The following is a 26,853-nucleotide window of genomic DNA, read 5'->3' on the forward strand; positions in this document are numbered from 1 at the left end:
GTCTGTGTTTGCTGAGCCAGGTGGTCCAACTGCTCCTGAACAGCAACATGTGCGCGGCGCTGCTGGAGCCCAAACCGGGGGACACCACCGACCCCAACGGCACCAGCCCCCTGCACCTCGCCGCCAAGAACGGCCACATCGACATCATCCGGTGGGTGCTGTGGGTGGAGGGGCAGCGCCGGTGCCCCCCCCGTGCCCTGCTGACCCCCTGCCCCCCCGCAGGCTCCTGCTGCAGGCTGGCATCGACATCAACCGGCAGACCAAGGCAGGCACGGCGCTGCACGAGGCTGCTCTCTGCGGCAAGACAGACGTGGTGCGGCTGCTGCTGGATGTAAGGACCCCCCCGGCACCCCCAGACACCCCCTACCCAGCCAGGGACTGCAGGAAGAAGGTGACCCTGCAACTGGGGGCTCAGAGAAGCTTGTGCAACTTCACCAGGGAGTGGGGATGAGGGTCCTGGAAGGGATACACCAAGGCAGTGAAGGTCCTGGGGCGGGGGGACACCAAGGCGGTGAGCTGTGCCCTCCAGCTGCTGGTCTCCTGGTGGACCATGGGGTCCAAGGGGGTGGCAGGACAGGGGCAGCCTCCTCCCAATCCCTCTCGGTGCCGTTGCAGAGCGGGATCAACGCCCACGTCAGGAACACCTACAACCAGACAGCTCTGGATATCGTCAACCAGTTCACCACCAGCCAGGCCAGCAAGGAGATCAAGCAGATGCTGCGGGGTAGGGGGTTGGGGGGCACATGAAGGCCGTGCTGGTGTGGGGGGGCGCTGGGCTGGGGGTGCCAATCCCTGCGGGGTGGGCAGGAGGTGATGCTCCCGCTCTGTCCCGCAGACGCCTCCGCCGCTCTGCAGGTCCGGGCCGTCAAGGACTATTGCAACAATTACGACCTGACCAGCCTCAACGTGAAGGCCGGGGACGTCATCACCGTGAGTGCGGCGGGGGGGGCCGGGACACCCCGGTGTTGGTGCCAGCCCCTGACCCGGCCCCTGCCCGCAGGTGCTGGAGCAGCACGCGGACGGGCGCTGGAAGGGCTGCATCCACGACAACCGCACCGGCAACGACCGCGTGGGATACTTCCCCTCCAGCCTCGTCGAGGCCATAAGCAAACGAACAGGCAAATAATCCCCCCCCCGCCTGCCCCCAGCCCCGGGGAGCCCCGTGTTGGTCTGGTGGGGACTGGGGTGTTTGGGGGGTGCAGCAGTGCCAACAAACCCAGGCGATGCCCCGCTGTGCATGTGGGGTCTGTGTCCCTGCCGTGTGCATGGGGACGGTGCCTTCGAGTGTGCAGGGTCAATGTCCCTGTTGTGCAGGTGGGGCCAGTGCCCACCTGGTGCCTGTGGGAGTCGGTGCTGGCAGCCCCAGGGTGTTCATGGGGCAGCCCCAGGCTGCCCTCAGGGGGAGGTATTACTTGTGGTGCTGGGAGCTTGGTGCATGAGGAGACCCGGGGGCATCACTGTGGTTTTGGGGGGCCAGTGCAGCAGTGGGGTCACAGAACCTGGTGCTTGAGGTCTGCACAGGGGGCTGGGCACCAGTGCCAGGGACCTAATGCTGCTCCATGGAGACCTTCTCCCCAGCCAGGGGCCGTCCCAGGGGTCGGACCCTGCTCCTCTTGCGCAGTGCTGCCTGTTCCTGTCCCCATTCCATCCCCATCCCCCTGGTAGGGTGCATGTCCCCTTTGGGACGGCCCATGGCTGTGCCCATTGCCAGGAGCATTGTAGTAGGTTTGAAAGGCCCTATATCAACCATCTCATCCCCTCTCGGGCGTGTGGACCTTGGGGGCAGCCACGTTGTGGGGACACAGGCAGGAAATGGTGGCACTTGAACAAGATCTCAAGGGAGTGGTGGCATGAGTACCCACTGGCTGCCGGGCACTCCACACCAGCTGTGGAGGTGCCAGGCGCTGGACAGGCAGGGACAGAGCCACCCTCCTGGTGTGGGTCACGTGCCAGTGCCATGGCATGTGGTCCGTGGCTCCTGGAATGCGATCTGGGCTGCAGTCCATGGCTCCTGGGCTGTGGTCCGTGGCTCCTGGGCTGTGGCTGGCCCCCCAGCAGCATTAGCCAGGCTGTGGGGTTCCATTGCCACCCCATCGGCTGCAGGGCTGGCAGAGCTGGGAGCGAGTGCTGAGCCAGGGCTCAGCCACCTGGGCATGGGGGTGCCAGCGCTGCAGCCTCCGGCCCAGCTGTGCCTGCAGCCCTGCTCCCCCTGGATGCCTCCATGGGGAACAGGACCCCCACGAGCCCCCATGCTGTCCCATGCGTGGGGCTGTCCCAGTGTCCGTGTCGGATCCACGGGATGTGCCCGTACCCTGCACTGGGCTGGGTGTGTGCTGAGCTCCTGCTGCTGCTCCTCGGCTCGGCTCTGGATCGGTTGGATCTCAGTTCTGGCTTCTCCACGTCCCTTTGGTTGCTTTTTTGATTTGCTGCTTTTTTTCCCCCCTTCCTTTAATTTCCTTTCCTTCCCTTCCTTTTTTTTTTTTCCTGGCGGCACTGAGTGTGTCTCTATTATTTTGATTCTTTTCATTTTGTCTCTTGTTATGTTTTATTATCAGGTTCATGGGAGACTGTAACAATCCCCCAACACTTCCAAAAGATCCCGCTCCCGGCTTACGGGGCTGCTGTGCTAAACGGTGACGCCTCGTCCCATCCGTTCCATTCCCTGCCTCCACCTCCACCTCCACCACCACATTCCCATCAGACTCTTTTCAGTTCCTTTGGCTATCACAGGCTCTCCCCTAGCAGTGCCGACGAGCCGCATTATGGACAAGGTAGTTCACCGCTCGCTTCGTGCTCTCCATGGATTTTTCTTTCTTTTTCTTTGAAGCGTGTGTCGAGTCTTTTCTCTCTGCTCGGCCTCTCCCTCCTGGCCGGGGGGTTTGCACGCGGGTGTGCACAGGCGTGTGCACGTGTGTGCATGCAGCGTGTGCATGCGTGTGCGTGTGCATGTGTGCAGTGGGTGCAGCGGGTGCACACACATGGCACGCGCATGCCATCGTCCCCCTGCCCTCACACCCGCGCCAGCGCCGCTGTCACACCTTATGTCCCACGGCTCCGCTGCCGGCACATCCCACCCCCCCGCCCCGGCGTCCCCGTGCTCTGCCCATGGCCCCTGCACTCCTGTCGGGGTGCGTGGGGACCCCAAACCACCCTCCCAGCTCTGTGCCAGGGGCAGGGCTGGCAGCACAGTGCCCAGATGGGAGCCACGGGCACAGGCACCCTCTGCCTGCCTCAGCATCCCTGCAGGGTGTTCGATTCCCAGCTCTGGCTGGGTTGGGACTGCACACTCAGAGTGGGAAGGGGCTGCGGCAACAGGGGGCTTTCCCAGGGAATGCTCCTGGGGCTGGCCCAGCGCTGGCAGAGCCCAGCAAAACCCTGGGGACCATCCCTGTGGCACAGGCAGGTGACGGATGCTGTGGATCTACGTGTCGGGAGCGCCCTGGAGCAGGGGGATTGCAGGGGTGCAGCCCATGCTGTGCCCACGGGGCTGCCCCAGCTGGCTGGGGTCAGGGTCTTTGCATGTTCCCTGGTGGCAGCGGCACAGGAGGTCGTGTTGGGGAGCACCGGGTGACGTGCTCGCAGTGGTGACAGGGCAGCACATCTTCTCCCCGGGGCTTTCTCTCCCTGTGGGGTCACACAGAGCCACACGCTTGCCCAGGCTCCTCTTGGTGTGACCGTGGCATGTGCAGCTCAGGGATGTCTCAGCCCAGTTTGTTGTGGACGTTTGTTCCCCCTGTTGCTCCTTCAGTGACTTTATCCCCCTGTACCAACCATCCCCTGCTATGCTTGGCGCTGACGGGGTGAGGGCTCCGTGAACAGAACTGGCCTGGGTGGCAGGGGGGTGGCAGGGGGGTGACAGTGTCCCACGGCTGGCAGAGTAGCAATGCCCCATGGCCAGTGGTGGGGTGGCAATGCCCTGAGGCTGGCAGGGGGCTGGCTAAGCTATGGTGGGGCTGCAGCAGCACTGGCCTCGTAAGGCTGTTGTCCATGTCATCTGATGCTGTTTTAACCCCTGGGCTCAGAGATGGGTGTGCCTGGTGCGAGTGGGACCTGGCAGAGGTGGGCAGCATAGAGGGTGAGGAGCCATGGCCACGGGTAACCTTCAAACTGTGCCTTGCCAGGAGGATCGGATCCTCTTACCCACTGCTGTGTCCCCTGTGTGTTCCTGGGGTTTCACTGCTTGAGTTTGCCCAGCTTCCTTTGCTCCCTGCACCGAGTCATGCCCCCATCCTGCTCTGTGCAGGGACAACACTGTCATCGTCCCCTGCCCGGGTTCAGCTGGGGCACTGGGACACCCCACCACATCTGTCCCTGGCTGACAGCAGGGAGGGGATGTCCTGCAGGATGGTATCCCAGGGCTGGTCATTGTCACCCTGTGCCAGCTGCTTGGGAGGGGAGCAGCCAGGGGGACAGCTCTGGTGCCCTTGGGCACGGCCGCAGCCGGGGTCCCCACACCTTGCCTGTGGGGTTCTCCCTGCGTGGGGCAACACCAGGCCCGGGGTGGCGGGTCCTCCGCCCTGTGCCCACCCCAGTGCGAGCCGAGTGCCGAGCCACGGGCCTGATGGCCCTCTCTCTGCTCTGCCACCAAGGGTCTCGCGGGGCCGACATGAGCCCGTCCCACCTCTCGCCGTCGCAGGGCGGATCGGCCGCGCCAGCCCCCGCCGAGGAGATCTGGGTGCTGCGGAAACCCTTTGCGGGTACGGTGAGCGCGGACAGGACCCTCCCTGTCCCCGGGGAGCACGTGCCAGGACGTGGCGGGGGCTCTGGTGGGGCATGGCCGCACCACAGCGTCCCCTGACCGTGGGGCTCAGCGCCCTGACAGCCCTTCCTCTCTCTGCAGGTGGTGACCGCAGCAGCCTGGGCAGCACGGGCAGCGTGGCCTCTGCCCGCAGCTCGGGGAGCGGGCAGAGTGCGGGCAGCGGGGCACACGCCCTGCACGCCGGCTCCGAAGGCGTCAAGGTAAGGCAAACCCTGAAGGGGCCATGCCAGCTGCTGTGGCACTCGGCTCTGGTCCTGGCAGTTTGCTGCCCGTGACCTCGGCTGGTATTGATGCTTGAGTGGGTGTTGTGCAGTCCCATCGGTGCCCAGCGGGCCACCAGCCGCGCTGTCACTGGCAGTGGCCACCAGCGTGTTCCCTCCACCTGGCCCCTCACTGCTGCCCGGGCCTGGGCTCAGCCCCCGGCACGACATTCCACAGGTCCACCCGGAGCTGCCGCGCCTCTGCCGCCACTCGCAGGGGCCTCCGCACTGCGCTGCGCTGCCCACGCTGCTGCCCCGGCACCGCGCACTGCCCCCGGACCCAGCCCCGCACGGCACAGCGCCCACCGCCCGCTGCGCTGCTGCCCCCGGCACGCACCGATGGCACACAGCCCCCTCCCTGCACCGCCTGTGCTCTGCCCCTGGGCCGTCCCGTGCCCGGGCTGTGGCACAGCCCACCTCCCCTGGCATCCCTCCTGCGCCATGCCCACGTGCCCCCGGGCCGCACCGCGCTGCCAGCCAGGGGGGCTCTGTTTCGTGGGCACGGAGGACCCCGTGGGCACGGAGGACCCCGCAGCCTGCACCAGCAGCCTGGGCTGGGCATGTGCCAGGCTGGATTTGGGGTGCTGTGGTGCCGCGGTGCCGTGGGCTCCTGCCGCCGGCAAAGCACCATCTGCTGCTCCCGCGGCTCCATCTCTCCCCGCTGCAGCCGAAATCTGCCGCAACCCTCCCTTGCCCACCCTTGCCCGGGCTGGCGGCACCCGCAGCACCCACGGCACCCACGGCACCCGCGCCACGTGCCCCCCGCGCCCCCGGTCCCCGCCGCCGCCTCACTCCTGCCTTGCTCTCCCCCCTTCCCGGGGTGTTTTTCAGCTGCTGGCAACGGTCCTTTCCCAGAAGGCTTCTGCGCAAGAGTCTGCCGTGGGCGATGGGCCGGCCAAGGCGCAGGACATCCCCGCAGGTGCGTGCTGCGGCCGCCCGGCTGCCGGAGCAGGAGGAGCCCTGGCCGTGCCGTGGATCCAGGGATTTGTCTTTTTTTTTATTGCCACGGCACCCATCGCCAGAAGAAAAACGTGTGGGTAAAAAATGACTCTGTCGCCTTTCGGCTGCTGCCAGGCCTTCTCCTGCCTCGGTTAGTGGGGGCCCGTGGGGGGCGGGGGGCGGCGTGGGCGGGCAGGGGGGCACCGCTGCTCCCCGGCCCCTTCCCTTCCCTGGCCCCCCGCCAGCCCCGCCGGAGCCCGAGCCGGGGTCCCCCCCGCCACCGCCGTCTGGGGGGGCTGCGGGGAGCATGGCCACGGCGCGGGGGTGGCCACGGCACGGGGGTGGCACATGCCTGGGGAGGGGGATGCACACGTGGGGGTGTGCGCGGGGGGATGTGTGAGCTGTGGAGAGGGACAGGAAGCAGGGAGAGGAACCCGGGGAGGGGGATGCGCACACGGAGAGGGGATGCACACATGGAGGGGGGTGCACACGCAGGGAGGGGGGTGCAGACATTGCCAGGGAGGGGGGAAAACATGCTGGATCGATGCAGACACAAGTGGGATGCAGACGTGAGGGAGATGCACATGGCAGAGGGATGCACATGGGAGGAGGATGCCCACGCGAGTGGGAGGCAGATGCCCGAAGGATGCACACGCAAGGAGGATGTACGAACACACACTCAAACACACACACACAGACAGAGCAGGGGGATGCACACACACACACACACACACACACACACACACACACACACACACACACACACACACACGGAGGATGCAGTCACTGGTGGGAGGAAGGGTCTGCTCTTGCTCATCCCGATCAGAAATATGAGGCAGAAATTTCGGGGCAGCCCCCATCACCCCCAGCTGGAGGGTGGTACCATGAGGTGCCTGTGTGGGTGTCCTGGGTGGTGAGTAGCTCGTGCCAGCCTGCCTGGTTGGTGACGTGGCTGGAGGAGCAGGGCTGGAGGGTTTTGGGCAGTGGGACCCCTCTGGCCGCTGCCTGGGGGAGAGGGGCAGCCAGGAACACCTGCTCTGAAGGAGAGGTCTGGCTGGGACCTGCTGCCCAGGGCTGGATGGAGGGCACAGCAGCCCCCCGACCGGGCTGGGGGCTCACCCACCCATCCCAGAGGAGCAGACCTCCTGTCCAGGGCACCCCAGGGTGCTCCGGGCTGCTGTGCCGGGGCAGGTGTCCCTCTCCTGTGCCTGCCCTGGCCCTGCCAGGCTGGGGGCTGTGCCATGACATCCCACCTGGGGCGGGGGCTCGGCTCCCCCCTCCGCGTGGCCGGACCCCAGGGGTGGGAACCCCCCCGCTGACCACTGCCCCTCCGGCAGGTTCGTCGCGGTCGCAGAGCGTGGCCAGCTCCCCGTACGCCCCCCAGCCCCCTGCCGAGCCCCAGCTGAAGAAAATGGAGCCACCGTCAGAGGGGAAGGTGAGTGGGAAGCACTGGGGTGCCGTGGGGAGCACGTGGTGGGGACACGGGCAGGGCTGATGGGTCCCTGTCCCCGGAACTGCCTCGACCCATCTGTCCCTCTCACCCCAGAGCTCGGAGGCCGTGTACCAGTGGCTCTGCAAGTTCCAGCTGCAGCTCTACGCACCCAACTTCATCAACGCCGGCTACGACATCACCACCATCAGCCGGATGACGCCAGAGGTGAGGCCACAGGGCCGTGGGAGGGAGGCAGGGCTGGATCAGGGCGGCACTGACCCCCCTCTCTGCCCCAGGACCTCACGGCCATCGGCGTCACCAAGCCGGGGCACAGGAAGAAGATCAACAACCTCAGCATCCCCGAGTGGCTGCCGGAGTACAAACCGGTGAGGGTTGTGTGGGGCCGTGGGGCTGAAGCCACATCCAGGACAATTAATCCCTTCCAGGGAGGGGGTGGCACAGGGGGATGAGGGTGGGAGCTGGCTCACTGCTGCCGGATGATGCACACATCCTGGAGCTGCTCATGTCCCTCCCCGCAGCTCTGCAGGGACTGTCAGGCTGGTGCCAGCTGTCACCACGTGGATGTGACACTGTGGTGTCTCCTGACACCCCTCCTGCCCCATCATCTGCGCGCAGTGAGGGGCTTCCCATGGGAATGGGGCTGGACACAGCAAGGGGCTTCCCATGAGAACAGGGCTGGGCATGGCCCTGGGTGCTTGTGGGGCACAGAGACAGCACAGGGACAAGGGAAGTGCCCTGGAGCTGTTGTACCCCCACAAGATCGGATCTCCTGTGTGCCTCAGGTGCTGGGGTGCCAGGGGTGCCGGGGTCAGACCCTGGTGCCAGCTGGTGCTGAGCCATGCCCTGTGCCCCACCCCAGGCCAACCTGGCGCTGTGGCTCTCCATGATTGGCCTGTCCCAGTACTACAAGGTGCTGGTGGAGAACGGCTATGAGAACATCGACTTCATCACCGACATCACCTGGGAGGACCTGCAGGAGATTGGCATCACCAAGCTGGGTAAGGCTCTGTGCACAGCGCTGGCTGCGGTGGCCTTGGCGGTGACACTGATGCCCCGTGCCACCCCCAGGCCACCAGAAGAAGCTGATGCTGGCGGTGAAGAAGCTGGCGGAGCTGCAGCGTGCCGAGCTGGGCAAGTACGAGCCGGGCACGCTGAAGAGGAAGGCGTCGGGGCCGTGCCCAGAGGTGCTGGCCATCGAGTCCCCCCCACCGGAGCCACCCGAGTGCCAGTCGCCCAAGATGACCACCTTCCAGGACAGCGAGCTCAGCAGCGAGCTGCAGGTGGCCATGACGGGCGAAGCCCCCGAGGAGCCCCCTGAGAAGGTGGTGAACCCCCCGGCCCCCGGTTACCGCTCGCCGCCGGGCCTGGGTGGCCGTGCCAGGCTGATGAGCAGCTCCCAGGAGCTGCTGGGGGACGGCCCGCGGGGTCCCCCTGCCGCTGCCATCTCCAAGAGCCAGGAATACCTGGCGGAGGGAGCCGGTGAGGGCCCCCCTGCGCCACCCAAGGAGGGGCGCCCACCCCGGCACGGCCACCCCGTGAAGCGTGCCAGCGTGCCACCGGTGCCCGGCAAACCCCGGCAGCCCTTCCCGCCCTCCACTGGGCAGCTGACGCCGCCACAGACCCCCGGCAAGGCACGGCCCCCCTCTCCACAAGGGCCAGCTCTGCCCCACGCCACTGCCAAGGTGAAGCCCACCCCGCAGCTGCTGCCGCCCGGCGAGCGCCCCGCGTCGCCCCGCTCCCTGCCCCAGTCACCCACCCACCGCGGCTTCGCCTACGTCCTGCCACAGCCCGCCGAGGGCGAGGGGGCACCACCGGGGGTGCCCGTCCTGCCCGTCTCGGTGCCAGTGCTGTGCCTGCCTCCGGCGGGCGAGGGCGAGGAGGAACCGGGGAGGCCGAAGAAGCGGGCACACAGCCTGAACCGCTACGCCGCCTCTGACAGCGAGCAGGAGCGGGACGAGCTGCTGGTGCCGGACGCGGGACCCTATGCCACCGTCCAGCGGCGCGTGGGCCGCAGCCACTCGGTGCGGGCAGCCGCCGGCGGCGACAAGAACGTCAACCGCAGCCAGTCCTTCGCCGTCCGCCCCAAGAAGAAGGGACCCCCACCACCCCCTCCCAAGCGCTCCAGCTCCGCCATCTCCAGCGCCGGCATGGCCGAGGACTTCCCCAAGGAGGGTGAGGGCGAGGCAGCCGTCGGACCCCCGAGCGCTGAGGGGGAGAGCCGACGGGAGCAGCGGCGGGCCAGCGACCTGGGCGGCAGCGTGGACACGGGCAGCGCCGGCAGCGTGCGCAGCATCGCGGCCATGCTGGAGATGTCCTCCATCGGCGGCGGGGCCCGCGCGCTGGCCCTGCAGAAGCCGCACGTGGCCGGTGGGCCTGGGCCGGCCAAGGCACCCGACGGCTACTACCTGCAGCCGGGACCCCCCCCGGGCAGCCCCGACCGTGCCCGTGTGGCCACCGTCCTGGCCACCGTCAAGCACAAGGAGGCCATCGGGCTGGACGGGGAGGTGGTGAACCGGCGCCGGACCATCAGCGGCCCTGTCACCGGGCTGGTGGCAGCCGCCCGCCGCGAGCGCGCCGACAGCGTGCGGTCGGAGGCGGGTGCCGACAGTCCCGGCGAGCGGCTGCGGGTGGAGCGTGGCGGTTCCCCCGACGGCATCCCCTTCGCCGAGGAGGGCACCCTCACCATCAAGCAGCGGCCACGGCCCCTGGGGCCGGCCCGGGGGGAGGCGGGTGAGGGGCTGTCCCCAGCCCACCGCCATGGGGAGCTGGCCAAGGTGGAGGCCAGTGCCACTCTCAAGCGGCGGATCCGGGCCAGGCAGAGCCAGCAGGACGGCGTCCGCTTCGTCCTCACCGAGTCCGACACCGTCAAGCGCCGGCCCAAGGCCAAGGACAAGGAGCCGGCACTGGAGCCGGCCACACTCGCCGTGTACCAGAACGGCACCGGCACCGTGAAGCGGCGGCCGGCCTCCGAGCTGAGCGGGGCTGAGCCGCCCCCGACCCCGCCGCCCACTGCCCGCCCCGACGGCCCCGACTACATCCCACCGCCTGCCGAGCCCAAGAAGCCCTTCAAGCCACCGGTGTCCCCCAAGCCTGTGCTGACGCAGCCACCTCAAAAGGTGCCTGGGCCACCAGTGCCCATCCCCAAAAAGGTGCCCATCCCAAGCCCTGGCAGCCCAGGTAGGTGCCCCACCAGATCCCTGGGACAGGCTCTCCCCGGGACAGAGGCCGGGGGTCCCAGCTGGCCCTGCCGCCCTCCTGCCCCTCTCTCTTTTCTCCGCAGAGGTGAAGCGGGTCCATGGCACGCCGCCCCCAGTGTCCCCCAAGCCCACGCCGCCTCCCACGGCACCCAAGCCCCCCAAGCCCCACGCCGCCATCCAGTCAGTGAGTGCCAGCTCCACGCCGGCCCCGTCGCCTGCCCGGCAGCTGGGCCCCGCGGGCAGCAAGCCCTCCAGCACCCCGCCCTCGCTCTGCTCCAGCCCTGCCAAGCCCCTCTCACCTGGCGCGCAGCCCCAGCAGGTGCCGGTGAAGCCGCCGCGCTCCACCATCGCCAGCCCCTCCGTGGACAGCGCCGGCCCCGAGCTGGCGCAGCAGAAGCTGGAGGAGACGAGCGCGTCCCTGGCTGCTGCGCTGCAGGCTGTGGAGGAGAAGATCAAGCAGGAGGACAGTCAAGCAGAGTAAGGGAGTGCAGGGGGTGGTTGTTCCACAGGGAGGGTGCGGGACCGTGCGGTGCCACTGAGCACCAGAGGCCACAAGCACTGCAGGCAGGGATTGGGATGTGGCCACGTGGTGGGGGTGGGATGGTGCCAGGAGGGATTCTGGGGGACACTGGTGGAGCATCAGGGGACCTTGGCTGGAGCTGCATTGGGGAAGTGACACTGGGGGACACCGTGGTGGAGCAGCATGGGCAGCGAGACCTGGGCGTGTGGGTGCACTGGGGACATTGGCACAGAGCACTGCGTAGCAGCCTGGGGTCTGTATGAGCAGTGACACTGGGGACAGCGCTGAGCACGACAGGGGGGCAGAAGGGCTGTGGCACAGGGTGGTGGGGGCTGTGTGGTGTCCTCATCCCGTGCGTAGCCCTGACCCGTCCCGGTCACTCCCCAGCTCGGCCGTGGAGTCAAAGAGCACCGTGAGCATCCTGGATGACATCGGCAGCATGTTCGACGACCTGGCGGACCAGCTGGATGCCATGCTGGAGTGAGGGGCGCCAGGGCCCCGCGAACCTCAGGGCTTACGTGGGCACAAGGGCACAACGATCCACGACCCCCCGGCCCCGCCGCCCTCCCCCCGTCCCCTTTGTACAGCCGTCCCCTCCCGGACATCCCGTCCCTCGGGGTTTGCACAAAGAAGAAGATACCTCAGGATTGTGCTCACAGACTCGGCGCCGGCTCCGGCAGGACTCCCTTTTGCAGAAGCAAAAAAAAAAACAAAAACAAAACCCAACAGAAGAAACAAAGCAACACGTCCGGACCGAACCGCTGCCGGGGCTCTGGGAGGCTCTGGGGGGCTCCCGACCTCCCTGTCTGGTGGCCGCCCGTGCCCTGCCAGCCCTGGCGCCGCGGGTCACCGCGACCCGAATGTAGCACAAGCCCTGCCCGGCGGCCCCGGCAGTGGCTCCGCCAGCCACGTGGCACCGATGGCGTTTGCAAGTGGCGGGGCCGGGTGGGCAAATGCACTTGGGTTTCTTTGCTCCGTTTTTAATTTTTATTTTTTAAACTTTGTTTTCTTTCTCGGTTGGGGTTGGCGGGGGGCGGCCAGGGCAGCTCCGGGCTGGCGGCTCCCCGGGGGCAGCGGGACGTGCCCCTGCCCGGCCCCTCCCCGCCCGGGGACAGGACGGTGATAAGCTATAAAAGAAGTATTAATTTATTGGAGGGGAAAAAAAAAATAAAAAAAAAAGATATAAAGCAGATTTCCCCCACCCCCAAAATAATAAAAAGAAATAAACTTTAACAAATATATATTTAAAAGATTTTAAAATATTAGCAATTATATATAAAGCAGTTTAAAAGAAATCAAGAGAAAACTGGATTTTAGCTTGAGAAAAACTATTAGATTATACTAAGCTGTGTGTCTTGTGGCAAACTCATTCTACGAGTAGCACAATATTTACCTTTTCTCTGGGTGGAAGGTACGTGCGAGCGGTTCTGGTCGGGTTTTCCGTTGGGATTCAGTGTCACGTCTTTCTTTTTTCCACCGTTACGAACTCAAAGGATGTGCCTTGTTTTATGGAGGTTTTTGTTAATTCTTACACTGGAGGTGTTTCATTTCTTTTGGAGTGTCTTCAGGGTTCGGTTTAGGTTTCTCCTGGTTCCTTTTGCTGTCGGTATTTGTTTGGGGTGTGTGTGGTGTGCGTGGGTGTGCACGCGGGGTGCGTGTGCTCGCGTGCGTCCTCCGGGATGCACCGCTGTATATTCCTGTATAAACTGGAGTTGGAGTCTGGTTCAGTCGCTTGAGTCCTGATGAATGCATTTTTTGCTTGTGGTTTCCAAACAAAAGTGTTGCTGTTCCTTTCTTTTCTTGAGACGTGGAGTGGTCTCTCCCCTCTTCTCTCTCCCCCCATCCCTCTCCCCACTTCCCTCTCTCCCCGTCTCTCCCGTTGTGGTCGCTGATCCAGATGTGTTTGGCACAACTTTGAAATTTCTTTTAAAAAAACAAAAAATCAAAAACAAACAAACAAAAAAGACTTTAAAAATAATTAAAAAAAAAAAAAATCACCCGCCTGAAAATATCTGTTGAAAAGAAAAAAAAATATGTATCTTAAAAAAAAAATCCATAAAGTTCTACATGATGGATATATACATATATATATTTTTTATGATTAAGTTATGGACTCTGTATTGTATCCCATCTGTCCAGCTCTGCATCTTGGTGCTGCTCCCTGCTCTTCTGTGCTTAGATTTCACCTCTACTCGTCCTTATTCTTCCTATTCTGAATAGTAGATGGCTCGTGGTGCTGTGAAGACGTTTGCTCCTATACCAAGTCTGGCAACAAATATTTAAAGAAAAATAAAAAAAATAAAACCCCTGCCAGGCTGCCACCACTGTTTGTGTCCCCAAAGCATCCCGAGTCCTCGTGGCGTAGTCGTGTCATGCTGGGTGTTCACTGTCGTGGGGTGGGGGTTGTGCTGCACGGTCGGGGGGCACCCTTGGGTGCCTCTGTGGGGTGCTGGGGCCTGGCTGGCTGGGAGCTGCTGTCCCCAGTCAGGTGCCTGGTCCCTGCATCCCAATTTTCACTCCACAGGGCCAGTGCTGGTCCCTGCAATAACTCACGCTGGGCAGGAACAACTCTTTCCGCTTTTATTGTCAATGAAGAAATAATCAAATCTATATTACAATCTTAAAAACAGTAGAAAATGTGAGTAAAAATGCAACGGAGGCTTTTTGTCTTTAATGTGGAGACCATAATTACAGGGTGGTGAACAATGGGCTTGTGGAACTTGATTTGAGAACTAGCTGTGGCATAAAAATCGTACCTGGCTACTCAAGGAAATACCTCTTCCCGGATGGATCGGCCCCGGCGCCTTGGCAGTAAAATTAAATACTAGAGAAAGAAAGGGGTCGGGTGCCCACCCAGGGCAGGGCCTAATGCTCAGTCCTACCATGGCCAGGGGAGCAGCCTCCCAGTGTCACCACTGGGACACGCTGATCCATCCAGTCCCATCACTGGCCAAGGGCTGTGCTCGCCCGGCCTGGAGCCCTGGGGCCCAGAGTCACCCCAGCCCTGGCCCCAGGGGTGTCCCCAGCTGGGGGGACACAGGCAGAGGAAGGCACTGGATATGCTTCCTCTGCTTTTCCAATCAGCTAGGGCAGATCTGGGGGAACATCTGGAGCATCCATGGGGCAGACCCATCGGGAGAGCCGCCAGCCGGGATCCCTGCGGGGGGGGCCGGCCCAGGGGCAGCAGCAGGCAGTGGTTGGTGCAGGAGGAGCTGCAGCAGTCATTTCGGAGGATGTGGTCACCCACAGGCCGATGGAGGGAGAGTTTTTGGTCTTTCAGTGTGCAGGACTAGTGTGAAGCTCTCACTAGCACGTCCAGACCTGTGGAGACAAAGGAACCCACGGCAGTGACTCCTGAGCAGCTCTGGGGGCTTCTCTTCATCCTCCCACAGCACCTCCCTTTGGGCTGCCACCATCCACAACACCCTGGCCAGGAGTGGAGTCTCCCACCTGTTGAGAACTACCCCCTTGTGTCACAGAACCACACAACCATTTAGGTTGGAAAAGACCTCCCAGCCCATGGAGTCCCCCCTGTGCCCAATCCCCATCTTGTCCCCTAGCCCAGAGCACTGAGTGCCACGTCCCGTTGTTCCTTGGACACCTCCAGGGCTGGGGACTCCACCACCTCCCTGGACAGCCCATTCCAGTGTTTAACGACCCTTTTCAGTGAAGAAATTCTTCCTGATGTCCAATTTGAACCTCCTCTGGCACAGCTTCTTGTCCTGTCACTTGTTGCCTGGGAGAAAAGGCCGACCCCCACCTTGCTACAACCTCCCGTCAGTTTGTCTGAAGACAATTCCTAACTCATTTAATGCCCCAATTCCAGCACTGGAAGAGCACAAACCACGCTGGAGCAGGCTGGGGTGACCCACCTTTACAGTGCTGTCCACAGCGCCAGAGAAGAGGCGGCCACGGGACACGGCGAGGGCGGTGACGCTGCCCTGGTGCCGCAGCAGCGTCTGGGTGCAGATCATGTTGTCCATGCTCCACACCTGCGGGGACACGGCAGGCGTGAGCCACAACCCGGGAAGGGGATCTCACGTCACAGGCCCCGAGGAAGGTGCCACACCGAGGGATGGGGATCCCCATCCCCCTTCCCTCGAGGTCCCCCGTGTTGTCACAGATTGCCGGGGCAGACGCCCAGCCCCGCACACGTACCCTGAGTGACCGGTCGTAGGACGCGCTGAAGACTTTGGTTTGATCTGGTGTGGAGATGACAGCGAGGGCATAGACCGTCCCCACGTGCCCTGTCAGCGTGCGGACCTGTTCCTTTGTCTCTATATCCCAGACCTGCGGGGGAAGAGCTGGGCTCGGAGCTGTGCTGGGATGAGGCCACCACCCTCTCCTCCGAGAGGTGTTTCCACCTCCACACACACTCCAAGGTGGGTGCTGTGCCCCCACGCTCCACGTGTGCCAGGGGACACAGGCAGGGCCAGGTGCCCACCTCCACACCCCTCTCCCCCAGCCTCACTGCCAGGAATGCATCCCAGCCCGTTCCTTACGTGGATGAGGTTCTCGTAGGTGCCGCACACGATGTGGTGGTTGGTCACGGCGATGGAGTACACGCTGCCCCCGGACGTCTGCAGCACGTGGACACACTCCAGGTTGCGGATGTCCCAGATCTGATGGAGACACCGGAGCAAAGGCAGGATGAGACCCATGCAGGAACCCCTCTCCAGGGGCGAGATCCCTTGCAGCCATTCTGCCACGCACTGAGTCAGCCTGGCTCCATGTGTGCCCAGATCACACCTTCAAGGACAAATCTATCCAGCTGGGAATGTTCAGTACTGATGATGAGCAAAGCCCTGCTGTCTTAATTGGCTGCCCAGCTTTGAACATCCAGGCTGAAAATGTTGTGGAGACTGCTCACCCCGTGTGTGTGACTACACACACACGTGCACACACAACCCACTCCTTGATAGCACTACAACCTGATGCAGACAAATTAACAGGGATTTATTAGCACTGAGGAGGGCAACTTGCAGTTCTGTGTCCCCCAGATGCTGAGGTGAAGTATTCATCAAAACCTGAGCCAGCACAGAGCATGGAGGGCACTGGGAACCCTCACAGATTTATGGTAACTCTGCAGCCAGCCAGTGACCTTGCCCTGTTATCAGCAGGAGTGGGAGCACAGATAAGGCTGCAGCAGCCGCAGAGGCGGCACGAGGCGCCAGGGCCGAGGCCCCAGTTTATCCCAGTGAGCCTCCCCAGCAGCCCCCAAGGCCCAGCCTGCAGAGATGCAATCAGCACAGGAGAACCCCGTGTGTCAGCAGTCATCTCACATCCCAGCAGCTGCCTCTGGTCCTGCTCCACAGGGGAGCAGAGCACAGGGGGGCACAGGGAGAGCCGCTGGGTCCCACCAGTGCCAGGGTCCCACCTTGATGGTCTGGTAGGATCCACTGTAGAGATAGTTCTGGGAAGCCACCAGCGCTCGCACCCAGTGATTGAGACCTGTCAGCTCCTTCTTCAGCTTGAGCTCAGTACCTACAATATCCCAGACCTGTGGAAAGCACAGACAATACACAGAGACATGGAGGAGAATCCCAGTGGGGCTGGTGCTCCCCACCCATGCCCACCCCGCAAGAGGCCCTCACAGCTTCTGTGGGGATCCTTGTGCCAGCTCTGCTGCCTGCTGGGAATGGCCTGAACCCACTGACTTGCAGATAAAACACAATAACTGCTGAGTCAGCACGTTCCCTGAGGGAGCCAGCCTGGACACTGCATTACTGCTGGCAGAGACCCTTCCCTAGCACAGCCACGGGCTTGAAAACCTAAACCACAGCTGCAGCAAGGAACTGCCCTGAGCTTCCACTCCCAGCCTGTCTCCACAGAGCTCCATTCCCAGTCTCTGGCGTGCAGGGACTGACAGATCTCACTCCCCCCTACTCTGAGCAGCACTCCTGGTCTGCTCAGCTCATCTGGCAGGAAGTGGCTGGGGATGGCAAACCCAAAAGGCCCCATATTCTCCTTCTGCTCAGTCTGGCTGCTCCCCCAGCCCTGAGCTCTCTCCAGAGCCGAACCAGTCCAGGCCCTGGTTAAAGAAAAGAGCACACATCCTCTTACAGATGGATGGGCCCATAAGCTGTCTCACCAGGAGCTGGAAGCAGAACCATGGGAATCCAGCCAAGGCTTTAAAGGGCAGCTTGCAAAGCTGTTCTCTGATTTCTGCATGTTTTAGGTAGAGAATGCAGACTCAAGATCCATTGGAGGCGGTTTCAAAACAGGCAGCCTGAATCCCCAGCCAATTCTGGAGCCCAGACATGATTCCCAATGGTCTTAGCAGGTCTGTTGGGGGTCCAAGGACATACACACTTGGGACTTGCCAGGATACTCCACCTGCAGCCTCAGATTTACAGAGTTGGAAGAAATAAAGTGCTTTTGCAGCCAGGTCCCAGAACACCTTTGACTTGAGTGCAGAGTATGGGCTAAACCTTTGCAGTGCTGGCTTCTCTGTAGCTCAGGAGAGCATAGCAACAAGGTCACCTACAGACCAAAATGCCACTTTCTTCCTGTTTGGACACTTCTGTCTGACAGTTTGTACCCTTGGTCCCACACCAGCCCCAGAGGAGCCCCCTGAGCTGTACCTTGATGGCTTTGAGGGAGCCACTGAAGAGCATGTTGTGTGAGGAGACCAAAGTGCAAACAGGATTGTCGTGTGCTCGGATCGTGTTCACCTTCTGCAGGTTTTGAATATCCCAGACCTGCAAAGGAGAATCACAGAATCACGGAAGGGTTCAGATGGGAAAAGCCCTCTAAGATCATCGAGGCCAACCATTCCCCCAGCACTGCCAAACCCACTAAGCAAGAGCACCCATGAGGGGCAGGGCAAGTCCTTCATGCTGAGGCCCTTCTTCTCTGCCTCTGGAGGCAGGGAATGACATACAGGTAGGACAGGGCACTCATCTGAGCCACTGTCCTGGCTGATCAGGACCAACCACCCTGTCCCAGCTCACAGCACCAGCCTCCTGCTCCCCCACAGGAGCAGGGACTGGGAAATCCAGCCTGCAGGAAACCCCCCAATCCAACCCATGAGTGACTTGGCTGAGGCAGTGGGTACAGCACACACAGGTTATCAGTCCCACACCACTGGCAGCTGAAGAGCCTTCCAGAAGAAGGTCCCTGCTCCTGAGCAGTCTCCTCCCAGCCTGGCTGCAGAGCGGGGTCAGGGTACTCACAATGATGGTGCAGTCAGCAGAGCCACTGTACAGCTTGTTCCTGGAATGTCACCAGAAGACAAAGGGGGGTCAGAGGAGGACAGTGGCACGTGCAGGCTCCCAGCTTGTCTCCAGGCACCGTCTGGGCCAGGAGCTGCAGTCCCACAGCCTCACTGGGACAACACTTCACACACCCACCCCGAGAGCGGGGCTCCTGGCTCATGGGAGGCCAGGCTGGACTGGCCCTTGGAGCAGGAGGCCAAACACCCTGCTGGTGACCAGGGACAAAGCCAGGACACAGGGGACACCACAAAGATGCCGCTTTGTCCATTTTTTAAAAGCAGAGGCAAGATGTGCCTCTGATGCACAATTTTGGCCTGTGCAGGGCAGAGGATGGGAACTGTCAGGGCATGCTCAGGAGCCCCCATGCTCTCCCCCGCTCTCCCCAGGGGCAGATGTCCCTCTCCACTCACCCCTGGATGCAGAGAGCCAGTACAATTCCATCATGACCCTCCAAGGTCTTTTGGCACTTGTATGTGGTACAGGTATCCCACACCTAACAGGAAACACGAGGCAGGAGTTGGGGAGCGGGCAGGATGTCAGCAGCGGAAGGAGGAAACAGGTTGTCTGTCACCTGGGCACTGCCTGCCGAGTCCTGGGCACGGATACACTTGTCTGGGAAAGGAAATCTACTGCAAAGGGTCAGGCTGAAGTCAGTGAGACCCAGGACAGCAGCAGGTATCAGCCCTCTGCAGCTCTGTCCTCCTCGGCCCAGGCCAACACAACAAACCAAACCAGAGGAGCAGCTCTCAGGCTCCTGCTTCAGCAATTCTCACCCTGTCCTGGGGCTCCAATGGCACAGCACAGTCTCCTCTGCCACTGCAAAGTTTTCCCCCTGAGCACACTCTGCTCTCTCAAGAGGGAATGTTGTGCCCGGAGCAGCCAGGACAGGGGAGTTTCTTTCCCCAAAGTACAGCAATATCCGTTTTCTTCCACGTGGCTCTAAAACCAAGGAAACTAAACCAAAGCTCTGCTCCTGGCAGGATTAGTCGTAGCAGCCCGTGGGGGTCCCCAGCCCAGCCAGCAGCCACCACAGTGACATTGGGAAGGGCTGTTTAAGCTGCACCAGAGCAGTGCTGTCAGTTTGAGTTACTGCAAACAGGACAAAGGAAAACAAACATGCCATAAAATGGGAAAAGGACACTTTGGATCAGGGACAAATGTTTTGTTCTAAGATGACTTTTTATAACAAAGGAAAATAAAATCAGAAGCTGAAATAGGCTTGAATACCCTAAACACCACATAAAGCAAATCCAGCAGCAGCAGGAATGAGATTCTAATCTGAGCTTTGCAAAAATAACTCTTGACTCTCAATTTCACTATCAAGTAATGTTTCCTCCCAGAGAATTTTGCCCAACTATAATCACAAAGAATCATTTAAGATTCTTTGGGAGAAAGTTTAAGAAGTGACATCCCCCCCCTCAAACTGAACTCAGCTTCTGTCCCACGTGACAGTGCAGAAGGTGCACGGAACAGACAAGCTCTTACCTTAATGGTTTTGTCTGAGGAGCCACTGAAGAGCAAGTCTCCTATGGAATACACACACAAACACCACACAGGGCCCTGGTGGCCCACAAAGGTCCCCTTGCACTTGAAGATCTGCTGAGGATCATAGGCTGCAGAAAGGAGAGGGCAGGTGAGAGGTGGGAGGACAGTGCTGCTCCTTTGCACACCTGTAAACTCCGCCCAAAAGGGCTCCCTGGGCCACCACCCACACCCAGCCCCAGGGGAGGAAGCCCACAGGGATACTCACATCCAAGGATGCCCATGTTGAGCCGAGCATTGATGTGGGAGAGCTCATCCTGAAAAACAGAACAAGCCATGTGAGCTTTCCACAAGCAGGGAGAAGGGTACGGTGTCCCTGGCAAGTGTAAAAGGCCCAGGCTTTGCAGCAGAGGGTTCTTCCCTTGCTGCAGGGCTCCTTTCTTCTGTTAATACATTCCCAGAGCAACAACAGGCCGAGAAAAGGCAGCAGAGCCAGTTCCAGCAGCAGCCCAGATACAGTGACCAGCACGTGCTCCCCAGGCTGCCTCTGACTCAAACCTGGTGTGAGCAGAGCCAGCAAGCAGGGGGGACCCCAGAGCCTCTCCCACTGCAGGAGAGGCAGCTAGGAGCTAGGAGCTGAGCCAGCTAGCTCCATGCAATCCCTGCTCCATCCCAGGGCCCCTCCTTACATTCAGCATGGAGGCGTCCCTGCGGAATTCCATCAGGTCCTCGCTCAGCTTGCTCTGGTTCTCGTCCAGAACATCTACAAGAGAAGGACAGGCCTACAGTCACTGCAGAGCAACTGAGGGCATCCCAGGCAACAGGCAGAGGACACCCAACTGCCACCCAACCTCTGAACACGGAGGGAGGACACACTGCTGCTATTGGCTGGGAAAGCAGGAGGGTGTCTGCTCCTCAAATGGAAATTGTACCTGGATGCTAAGAACCAGCAAATCTGGGAGCACGACAGGGCTGGCACAGCAGGGGTGTCCGAGAGCCCTGCTCACTCCACGATAGCTGCACTGTTGGCTATTTGACCTGCTGATTTTTATAGGGGCCTGTGCCCATGGACTGCACAGGAAAAAGTCATAGGAGAAAGGTGGCAGCTGCCTGTAGACATTTCTAGGACTTGCCACGTGACCAGTGAGTGCAGGATTAGGTCCCAGGATGTTCTGGCAGCAAAGTCAATGGAACCCCTATTTGTCCCTCTGCAAGGAATATCTGAACCTCCTGAAACCTGCTCAGCACCAGTTTTAAACGTGGAATGAGTCCTGTAATGCATCATCCAAACAAAGAGCTTCCCTGTCCCTACAGCTCTGACCAGAGAGCTCGTCCAGAGCAGACTCACCAAACTTCAGCTCCAGGTTCTTCTCCAGCTGGTCGATTTTCTCAGAGAGCTTCCCCAGCATGGAGCGCAGGAAGGCGATCTCCTGGTCCTTCTGGGCCATTGCCACCTGCATCTCATGGAAGCGATCGTCTGTCTGCTGCAGGAACTCCTTCAGACCCTCAAACTTGCACGTCTCCAGGTGGGTCTCATAAGTGTCTTGGTTTCCTATGAATGTACACCTGAAGGGAAGGCAGACGCTGGCTGGAGCAGGGCTCCCATGGAGACTCCTTGCTCAGCTGGCTCCTCACTGGAGCTCCAAGGCCCGTGTGGCTCCCAAGCTGTCCTGCTCTTCCCACCAGCAGCAGGGCTACTGTGGTTCATTATCCTTCAAAGGATGGATTCAGTAATTTTGGATGTCCTTTCCAATCTTAATGACCCCATGATCCTGCTGGGTGCAGGCAACTGCAGGGCAACATGGAGGCCAAGCAGCTCCTGTTCTTCCAGCCAGAGCATTGGCCACAAACCAGACTGTCCGTCTGGGTAGTTGCAAGGAAAAGCAGATCTTGGGCAAGAGATAGTGTGGTGTCAGTTTATGTGCTCACCAGGAGCACCAAAATCAGTGGAAAAAACTGGAGCCGACCTCAGCAGATGCTGACTTGGGCCTGCAGCATGGCAGGGAGTCAGGGATGCTCTGCCAGGACTTGCCTTACCCTGCCTCCGCCAAGACATGTCTAAGGATCATACAATCACAGAGCTGTTGAGGTTGGAAAAGGCCTCTAAGACCATCGAGTCCAACCATTCCCCCAGCACTGCCAAGCCCATCACTAACCCATGTCCTCAAATGCAACATTGGCTTTTAAGTCTCTCCAGGGATGGTGACTCCACCACTGCCCTGGGTGGTGGGCTGGACAACCCTTTGTGAGAACCCTCCTCCTGCAGTAACCCCAAGCAGGGAACCCCCAGCCTGAGCTGTCCCCCTGCTCTGGTGACAGTGAACCCTCTGGGGCAGATCAGCACTTCCCCCGCCCTGGTTGGCAAGACACTGCCATGGTGCTCGAATTACTCTTGTAATCCTCCTCCCTTCATGCTCTGACTCTCCTCCAGCTGTTCTTCTGCCTCCTCACACCTCACCCTCCTCCTGGGCTCACACCTGGGCACCAGGACCTGCCTGTTCCCACCAGAAGAGGGGTTCAGAGGCTGCCTCCTGCAACCCCTGTAACCCTCAGCTTGGCCTCAGGCTGAGCACAGCACTGGGGAGAGCTGCTTGGAGACCTTGGGGCCACCCCAAGGCTACAGCGACCAAAAAGCAGCTCAGAAGTTACCTCAGGTCACCTTCCCCACTCAAAAGCATCAGGTCCTTACCCGTACTTGGAGTGGGGACACTTGATGTGCTCGCACTCCTTGAGGTGTGCCTCCAGGTTCATTTTGAGCAGAGGAGGGCAGCTGGGGTTGTTGGGGCAGCGCACGGGCCGGTAATCACAGCTGCTCTCATGGTCCCTGCCCACGGAGAGAAGCAAAGGGAGGGAAAATCAGCAATGAGCAAAAATTAATGGAAGCAACACAGCTGGTCAGGAAAGGAGCAAACCAGCCCTGTAAGGCTGTCAGGTCCAAAGCCTCCTGCTCTAAGACTGCAATTCCAGCTTTTAATTCTCATTTGACCAGAAAATTGAGAGTAATAACAAGCCACGTTTACACAGGGCATATCTACTTCTGCAGCTGAAGGGCTGAGCCTTCAGGCACCCACAAACAGCTTTCCACAAGCAGGGAAAGCTTGTGGAAATCCCTATCAGTCCAATCCCTATTAGCCAGGTGATAGGGAAAACAGGGAATGCATTTAGGAGGGGGAGGGAGACAGATTTCAGATTCTCAGGATATAACTAGGATAATTCCTCTCACAAAAAGAATCCCAAGGTCTCTGCTTGACCATACCACAGTGTTTCACCCCAGAAGTGAGGGGGCTGCTCTCACAGCATCCCTGTCCCAGTGCTGGCACTCAGGTAAGCTGGGAGCAGAGAACAGCATCCTTCCCCTGAGACAACCCATGTACCACCATCCCAAGAGTGATTTATCCCCTCAGCCCCCCTGCCCACTCCCACTCCCGGCAGCGCTGGCAGGAGCGGCGCGGCCCCGGAGCCGCAGGGCAGCTCAGGTGTGGCAGGCTGGCACAGCCCTTTCCCTGAAGAGGCTGGAACAGGGCACTTACTTCCTGGCACTCAGCTTGATGGTGAAGGGGCACCCTCGGGGGTCCACCTCGAAGGCGGTGGGCTTGCTGCTGGCCGCGGCTCGGCACCCGTACTTGCAGTGGATGAAGAGCTCCCCGATCTGCTCGGCCACCGCGATGTTGTTCACCACCACGGTCAGTTTGGCATTGTCCACGGGGCACTTCTCTGCCAGGGAGGGACAGAAAACACAGTCAGCAAGGATTAAAGACAGTGCAGGAGCATTTCCAGGAGCCTCTGCGTGGAGATTTTATTCTTTTGCCTTCCCTGGCCAAGTCAGCCAAGTCCCAGGTGGGTGGCCGTGGAACGAGCCATGAATATTACACAAGGTCTGTGAGCCACTATCTTTAGTTAGTCTTGGGGCTTGGAAAAGTTAAAGTTTTTGTTAAACCATGATAATTTGAGCAAGCTACCAATGAAGGATGGCCACACTGGGACAGGCTCCCCAGGGAAGTGGTCATAGCACCAAGCCTGAGTTCAAGGAGCATTTGGACGATGCCCTCAGGCACATGGGGGGATTGCTGGGGTGTCCTGTGCAGGGTCAGGAGCTGGACTCAACGATCCTGATGGGTCTCTTCCAGCTGACCATATTCTATAATTCCAATTCAGACTACCTTGTGCCTGGTGAAGTGTGAGTGTTCATAGGCAGAAGCCCCATCCATAACGTGCTCCCTCACCCAGGCCTGGGCTCAGCTCCAGCTCCCAGCAGCACCATGGGCCAGCAATCACAGAATCATTTAGGCTGGAAAAATCCTCCAAGACTAATGACTTCATGCTTTGACCGATGTCCACCTTGTCACCCAGCCCAGAGCACTGAGTGCCACGTCCAGTCGTTCCTTGGACACCTCCGGGGTGGTGACTCCACCACTTCCCTGGGCAGACCCTTCCAAGGCCTGACCACCCTTTCCAGCAAGAAATTCTTCCTGATGTCCAACCTGAACCTCTCCTGGCACAGCTTGAGGCCATTTCCTCTTGTCCCATCACTTGTTACCGGGGACAAGAGGCCGACTCACATTTGGCTACAACAGAGGCAGAAACATGAGTTTGGAGGGCAGGAGCAAAGCTGAGCAACTTGGGATTGCAACTGCAAAGCCTTTTGCTACAGAACACGTGGGTTGGGACAGATATAGCAAAGCACAGTGAGGGGAATATCATGCAAAGCAGAGGGACCTTCACATGTGGAAGGTGAAAACTGTAAGGCAGAAAGAGCTGCTTTTCTGCAGAACTTGCCCTGGGCTCATTGTGCTGGTAATGCCAACGGCTTGGCTTTGTGCTGAACAACAACTTGCCAAGAGGGGCACAGGCTTGTGCCAAAAAAAGTCTTTTTTGCAGTGCAGAGTCCAATCCAAGTGGGAGCTGGTTATCCCAGGCCAGCAGCCAGAGGCTTGGGGTCCCTCAGGGTTCTGGAAGAGCTGGGTGAGCTAAAGCAGCTCTGTGGGGCACAACCAGGGGCCAGAGGGGCTGGGGGAGGAGGGGTTGATGGGGCTCTGCCAAACACAGCCCCCCTGTTCCTTAGCCAGGCAGCCACAGAAAGCTTTCTGTCTGAAATCAGTGGGTCAGCTCTGGGCGAGACGTGTATTATCCTGGGATTATCCATGGCATACTCCACGATTTGAGAACATCCTGTGCCCAAGAGCTGGGCCCAGCCCTCTCTCCAGTGCCCAAGCTCCAGTGTGTTCCATGGGAGCTGCACGGCCCCCGAGCCCCAGCCCCTCACCGCTGCAGTGGCAGATCTGACTGACAGCTTGTTTTAAGCCCTTTGAATATTTTTCTGCAGGTTTCTTTTTAAGTGAAAGCAAACAAACCAGAAAATAACAGTGTTTTGGCTGCATCACACAAGAGCAGTTCTGTACTCACCAGATGTTAAGGCACATCTTCTACAAAACGTGTGCTGTGGAGACAGAGAGGAACAGCAGCGTCAGCGTAAAACGAGAGCAGGCTAATTATTCCCTGTGGACAATGATGGGAAAGGTGGAAGATACCCAAGCCTGTGGCTCAGGGGCCTCGGCAGCTGTTCTGCCTGCTTTAGCTCAGCACCACAGGGCAAAGCCCAGCTGCTTGCTCAGGGTGCAGCACAGGTCCTGCTCCTGAGAGTATTAAACTTTGATGTTCTGCCCCGTTCAGGACCAGGCCATGATTGTGGTAACAGCTAAAGCCAAGGGCATGTTCTGCTGCACTCTGATATTCACAGAATCACAGAATGGTTTGGGTTGGGAGGGACCTAAAGATCATCCTGCTCCAACCCCCTGCCATGGGCAGGGACACCTTCCACTAGACCAGGTAGCTCAGGGCTCCGTCCTGCCTACTCTTGAACATGTCCAAGTCCTTCCTACCCTCCACATCTGCATGGGGTTTCCCTACTTCACCTTCCACTTTAGCCCATATTATGCCTCTCACAACCCTGAGAAGTCCTCAAGGGAAGGAGCAAGGGGAAGACTGGCCTCTCCCTGTCTTTGCCCAGTCAACCCATTACACATATGCCCCTGAAACTCTTCTAAGGCAGCTGGAGCTGCCCTGTCCTGCTGCCAGGAAGATGGAACAGCTGGTTTGTAAGTCCATTAAATGCTCTGTAAATTGTAGCACTTTAAATAGCTCCCTCTCTCTGTTCTTGCAGTTTAACTTGATGAAGTAACAAACACAATCTGCCACACTCACGAATATAAAGGCTGCAGCATTTCACTGCTCCTGACCTTGCCCCGTGGGCTCCCTGGAGCCTCCTCAGCCACATTCCCCTGCCACAGGGCCAGCGCCCGGCAGCGGCTTCGAGTCCCTCCCCAGAGCTGTTATCTGTTATCTGCTGCCCTGCTCCTTTTCCTGCCCGGCACAGCTGCACGGAGCGCCCTCCAGAGCTGCCAGACCAGGACTGCACACCAAGCCAGGCTGCTTCCTGCAGTGGGGTTTTTTTTTCCATGTTATCCAGTGCATTTCAGTGTCTCTGTGAAAAGCTGCTTTCTGAAATGGTGCAGCGAAACTGCACCAATTTCCAGCACTTTTGGGGAACAGCACCCTCACTGCAATAAACAATCCGGAGCTGTTGTTGCTACAGCCCCATCCTGGTAATCAGAAGCACATCAGAAGCATTAGAGAGCCCATCTCGAAGCCATCTTTCTTCACAAGTAGCACAGAAGCAGGAATAATTTACAGCTTCTATTAAATCCCACTAAAATGGAATCCAGAAGAATATTCATAATGCTCTGTGCCTTTCATTTGAGGATCTCAAATCCCTTTGCAAGCATTAACTACATGAAGCTTCAAGCCATTTTTGTTTTATAAGCAACACTTCCCTCCCAGCTGAGGAGCAGCCATTGCCGGGGTGCCCTGGAGCTCCCTGCAGAGCCCCTCAGGGCAGACTGAACATGGCCAGGACAGGGCAGCTCTCCTGGAAAAAGCCATCCAACTTTGGGCAAGAGCCAGGATTGCTGGACAGTCAGTGGGGACAGTCAGGGCTTGGCTCTGGCTCACACAGGACACGTGTGGAGC

The 26,853-nt window shown here is 60.0% G+C and overlaps 2 protein-coding genes across 5 annotated transcripts in view; one reads left to right on the forward strand and one right to left on the reverse strand.

The window, feature by feature from the left end:
- The window catches only part of CASKIN1 (CASK interacting protein 1), a 30,090-nt gene extending 16,654 nt beyond the window's left edge, over positions 1–13,436 (forward strand). Inside the window, exons 6-20 of the mRNA XM_017823213.1 lie at positions 21–151; positions 223–331; positions 616–724; positions 836–930; positions 1,001–1,118; positions 4,590–4,697; positions 4,841–4,959; positions 5,851–5,938; positions 7,296–7,393; positions 7,505–7,615; positions 7,687–7,776; positions 8,271–8,409; positions 8,480–10,588; positions 10,692–11,085; positions 11,516–13,436. Coding sequence (XP_017678702.1) covers positions 21–151; positions 223–331; positions 616–724; positions 836–930; positions 1,001–1,118; positions 4,590–4,697; positions 4,841–4,959; positions 5,851–5,938; positions 7,296–7,393; positions 7,505–7,615; positions 7,687–7,776; positions 8,271–8,409; positions 8,480–10,588; positions 10,692–11,085; positions 11,516–11,612 — 3,915 coding nt within the window. The 3' untranslated portion in view covers positions 11,613–13,436. The remainder of the gene's footprint in view (positions 1–20; positions 152–222; positions 332–615; positions 725–835; positions 931–1,000; positions 1,119–4,589; positions 4,698–4,840; positions 4,960–5,850; positions 5,939–7,295; positions 7,394–7,504; positions 7,616–7,686; positions 7,777–8,270; positions 8,410–8,479; positions 10,589–10,691; positions 11,086–11,515) is intronic.
- A 262-nt stretch (positions 13,437–13,698) lies between these two features.
- The window catches only part of TRAF7 (TNF receptor associated factor 7), a 31,105-nt gene continuing 17,950 nt past the window's right edge, over positions 13,699–26,853 (reverse strand). For all 4 annotated transcript variants that reach the window (XM_017823214.1, XM_017823215.1, XM_017823216.1 and 1 more), the window contains 15 exons: positions 25,231–25,264; positions 23,358–23,541; positions 22,517–22,651; positions 21,176–21,393; positions 20,517–20,590; positions 20,096–20,144; positions 19,831–19,958; positions 18,756–18,838; positions 18,304–18,343; positions 17,713–17,829; positions 16,506–16,628; positions 15,631–15,750; positions 15,287–15,418; positions 15,001–15,120; positions 13,699–14,449 (listed from right to left, as the gene is read on the reverse strand). In XM_017823214.1, coding sequence (XP_017678703.1) covers positions 14,435–14,449; positions 15,001–15,120; positions 15,287–15,418; positions 15,631–15,750; positions 16,506–16,628; positions 17,713–17,829; positions 18,304–18,343; positions 18,756–18,838; positions 19,831–19,958; positions 20,096–20,144; positions 20,517–20,590; positions 21,176–21,393; positions 22,517–22,651; positions 23,358–23,541; positions 25,231–25,264 — 1,572 coding nt within the window. In that variant the 3' untranslated portion in view covers positions 13,699–14,434. The remainder of the gene's footprint in view (positions 14,450–15,000; positions 15,121–15,286; positions 15,419–15,630; positions 15,751–16,505; positions 16,629–17,712; positions 17,830–18,303; positions 18,344–18,755; positions 18,839–19,830; positions 19,959–20,095; positions 20,145–20,516; positions 20,591–21,175; positions 21,394–22,516; positions 22,652–23,357; positions 23,542–25,230; positions 25,265–26,853) is intronic.

This window comes from Lepidothrix coronata, unplaced genomic scaffold, assembly GCF_001604755.1.
Source record: "Lepidothrix coronata isolate B3197 unplaced genomic scaffold, Lepidothrix_coronata-1.0 Scaffold101, whole genome shotgun sequence".
Classification (NCBI taxonomy): domain Eukaryota; kingdom Metazoa; phylum Chordata; class Aves; order Passeriformes; family Pipridae; genus Lepidothrix; species Lepidothrix coronata.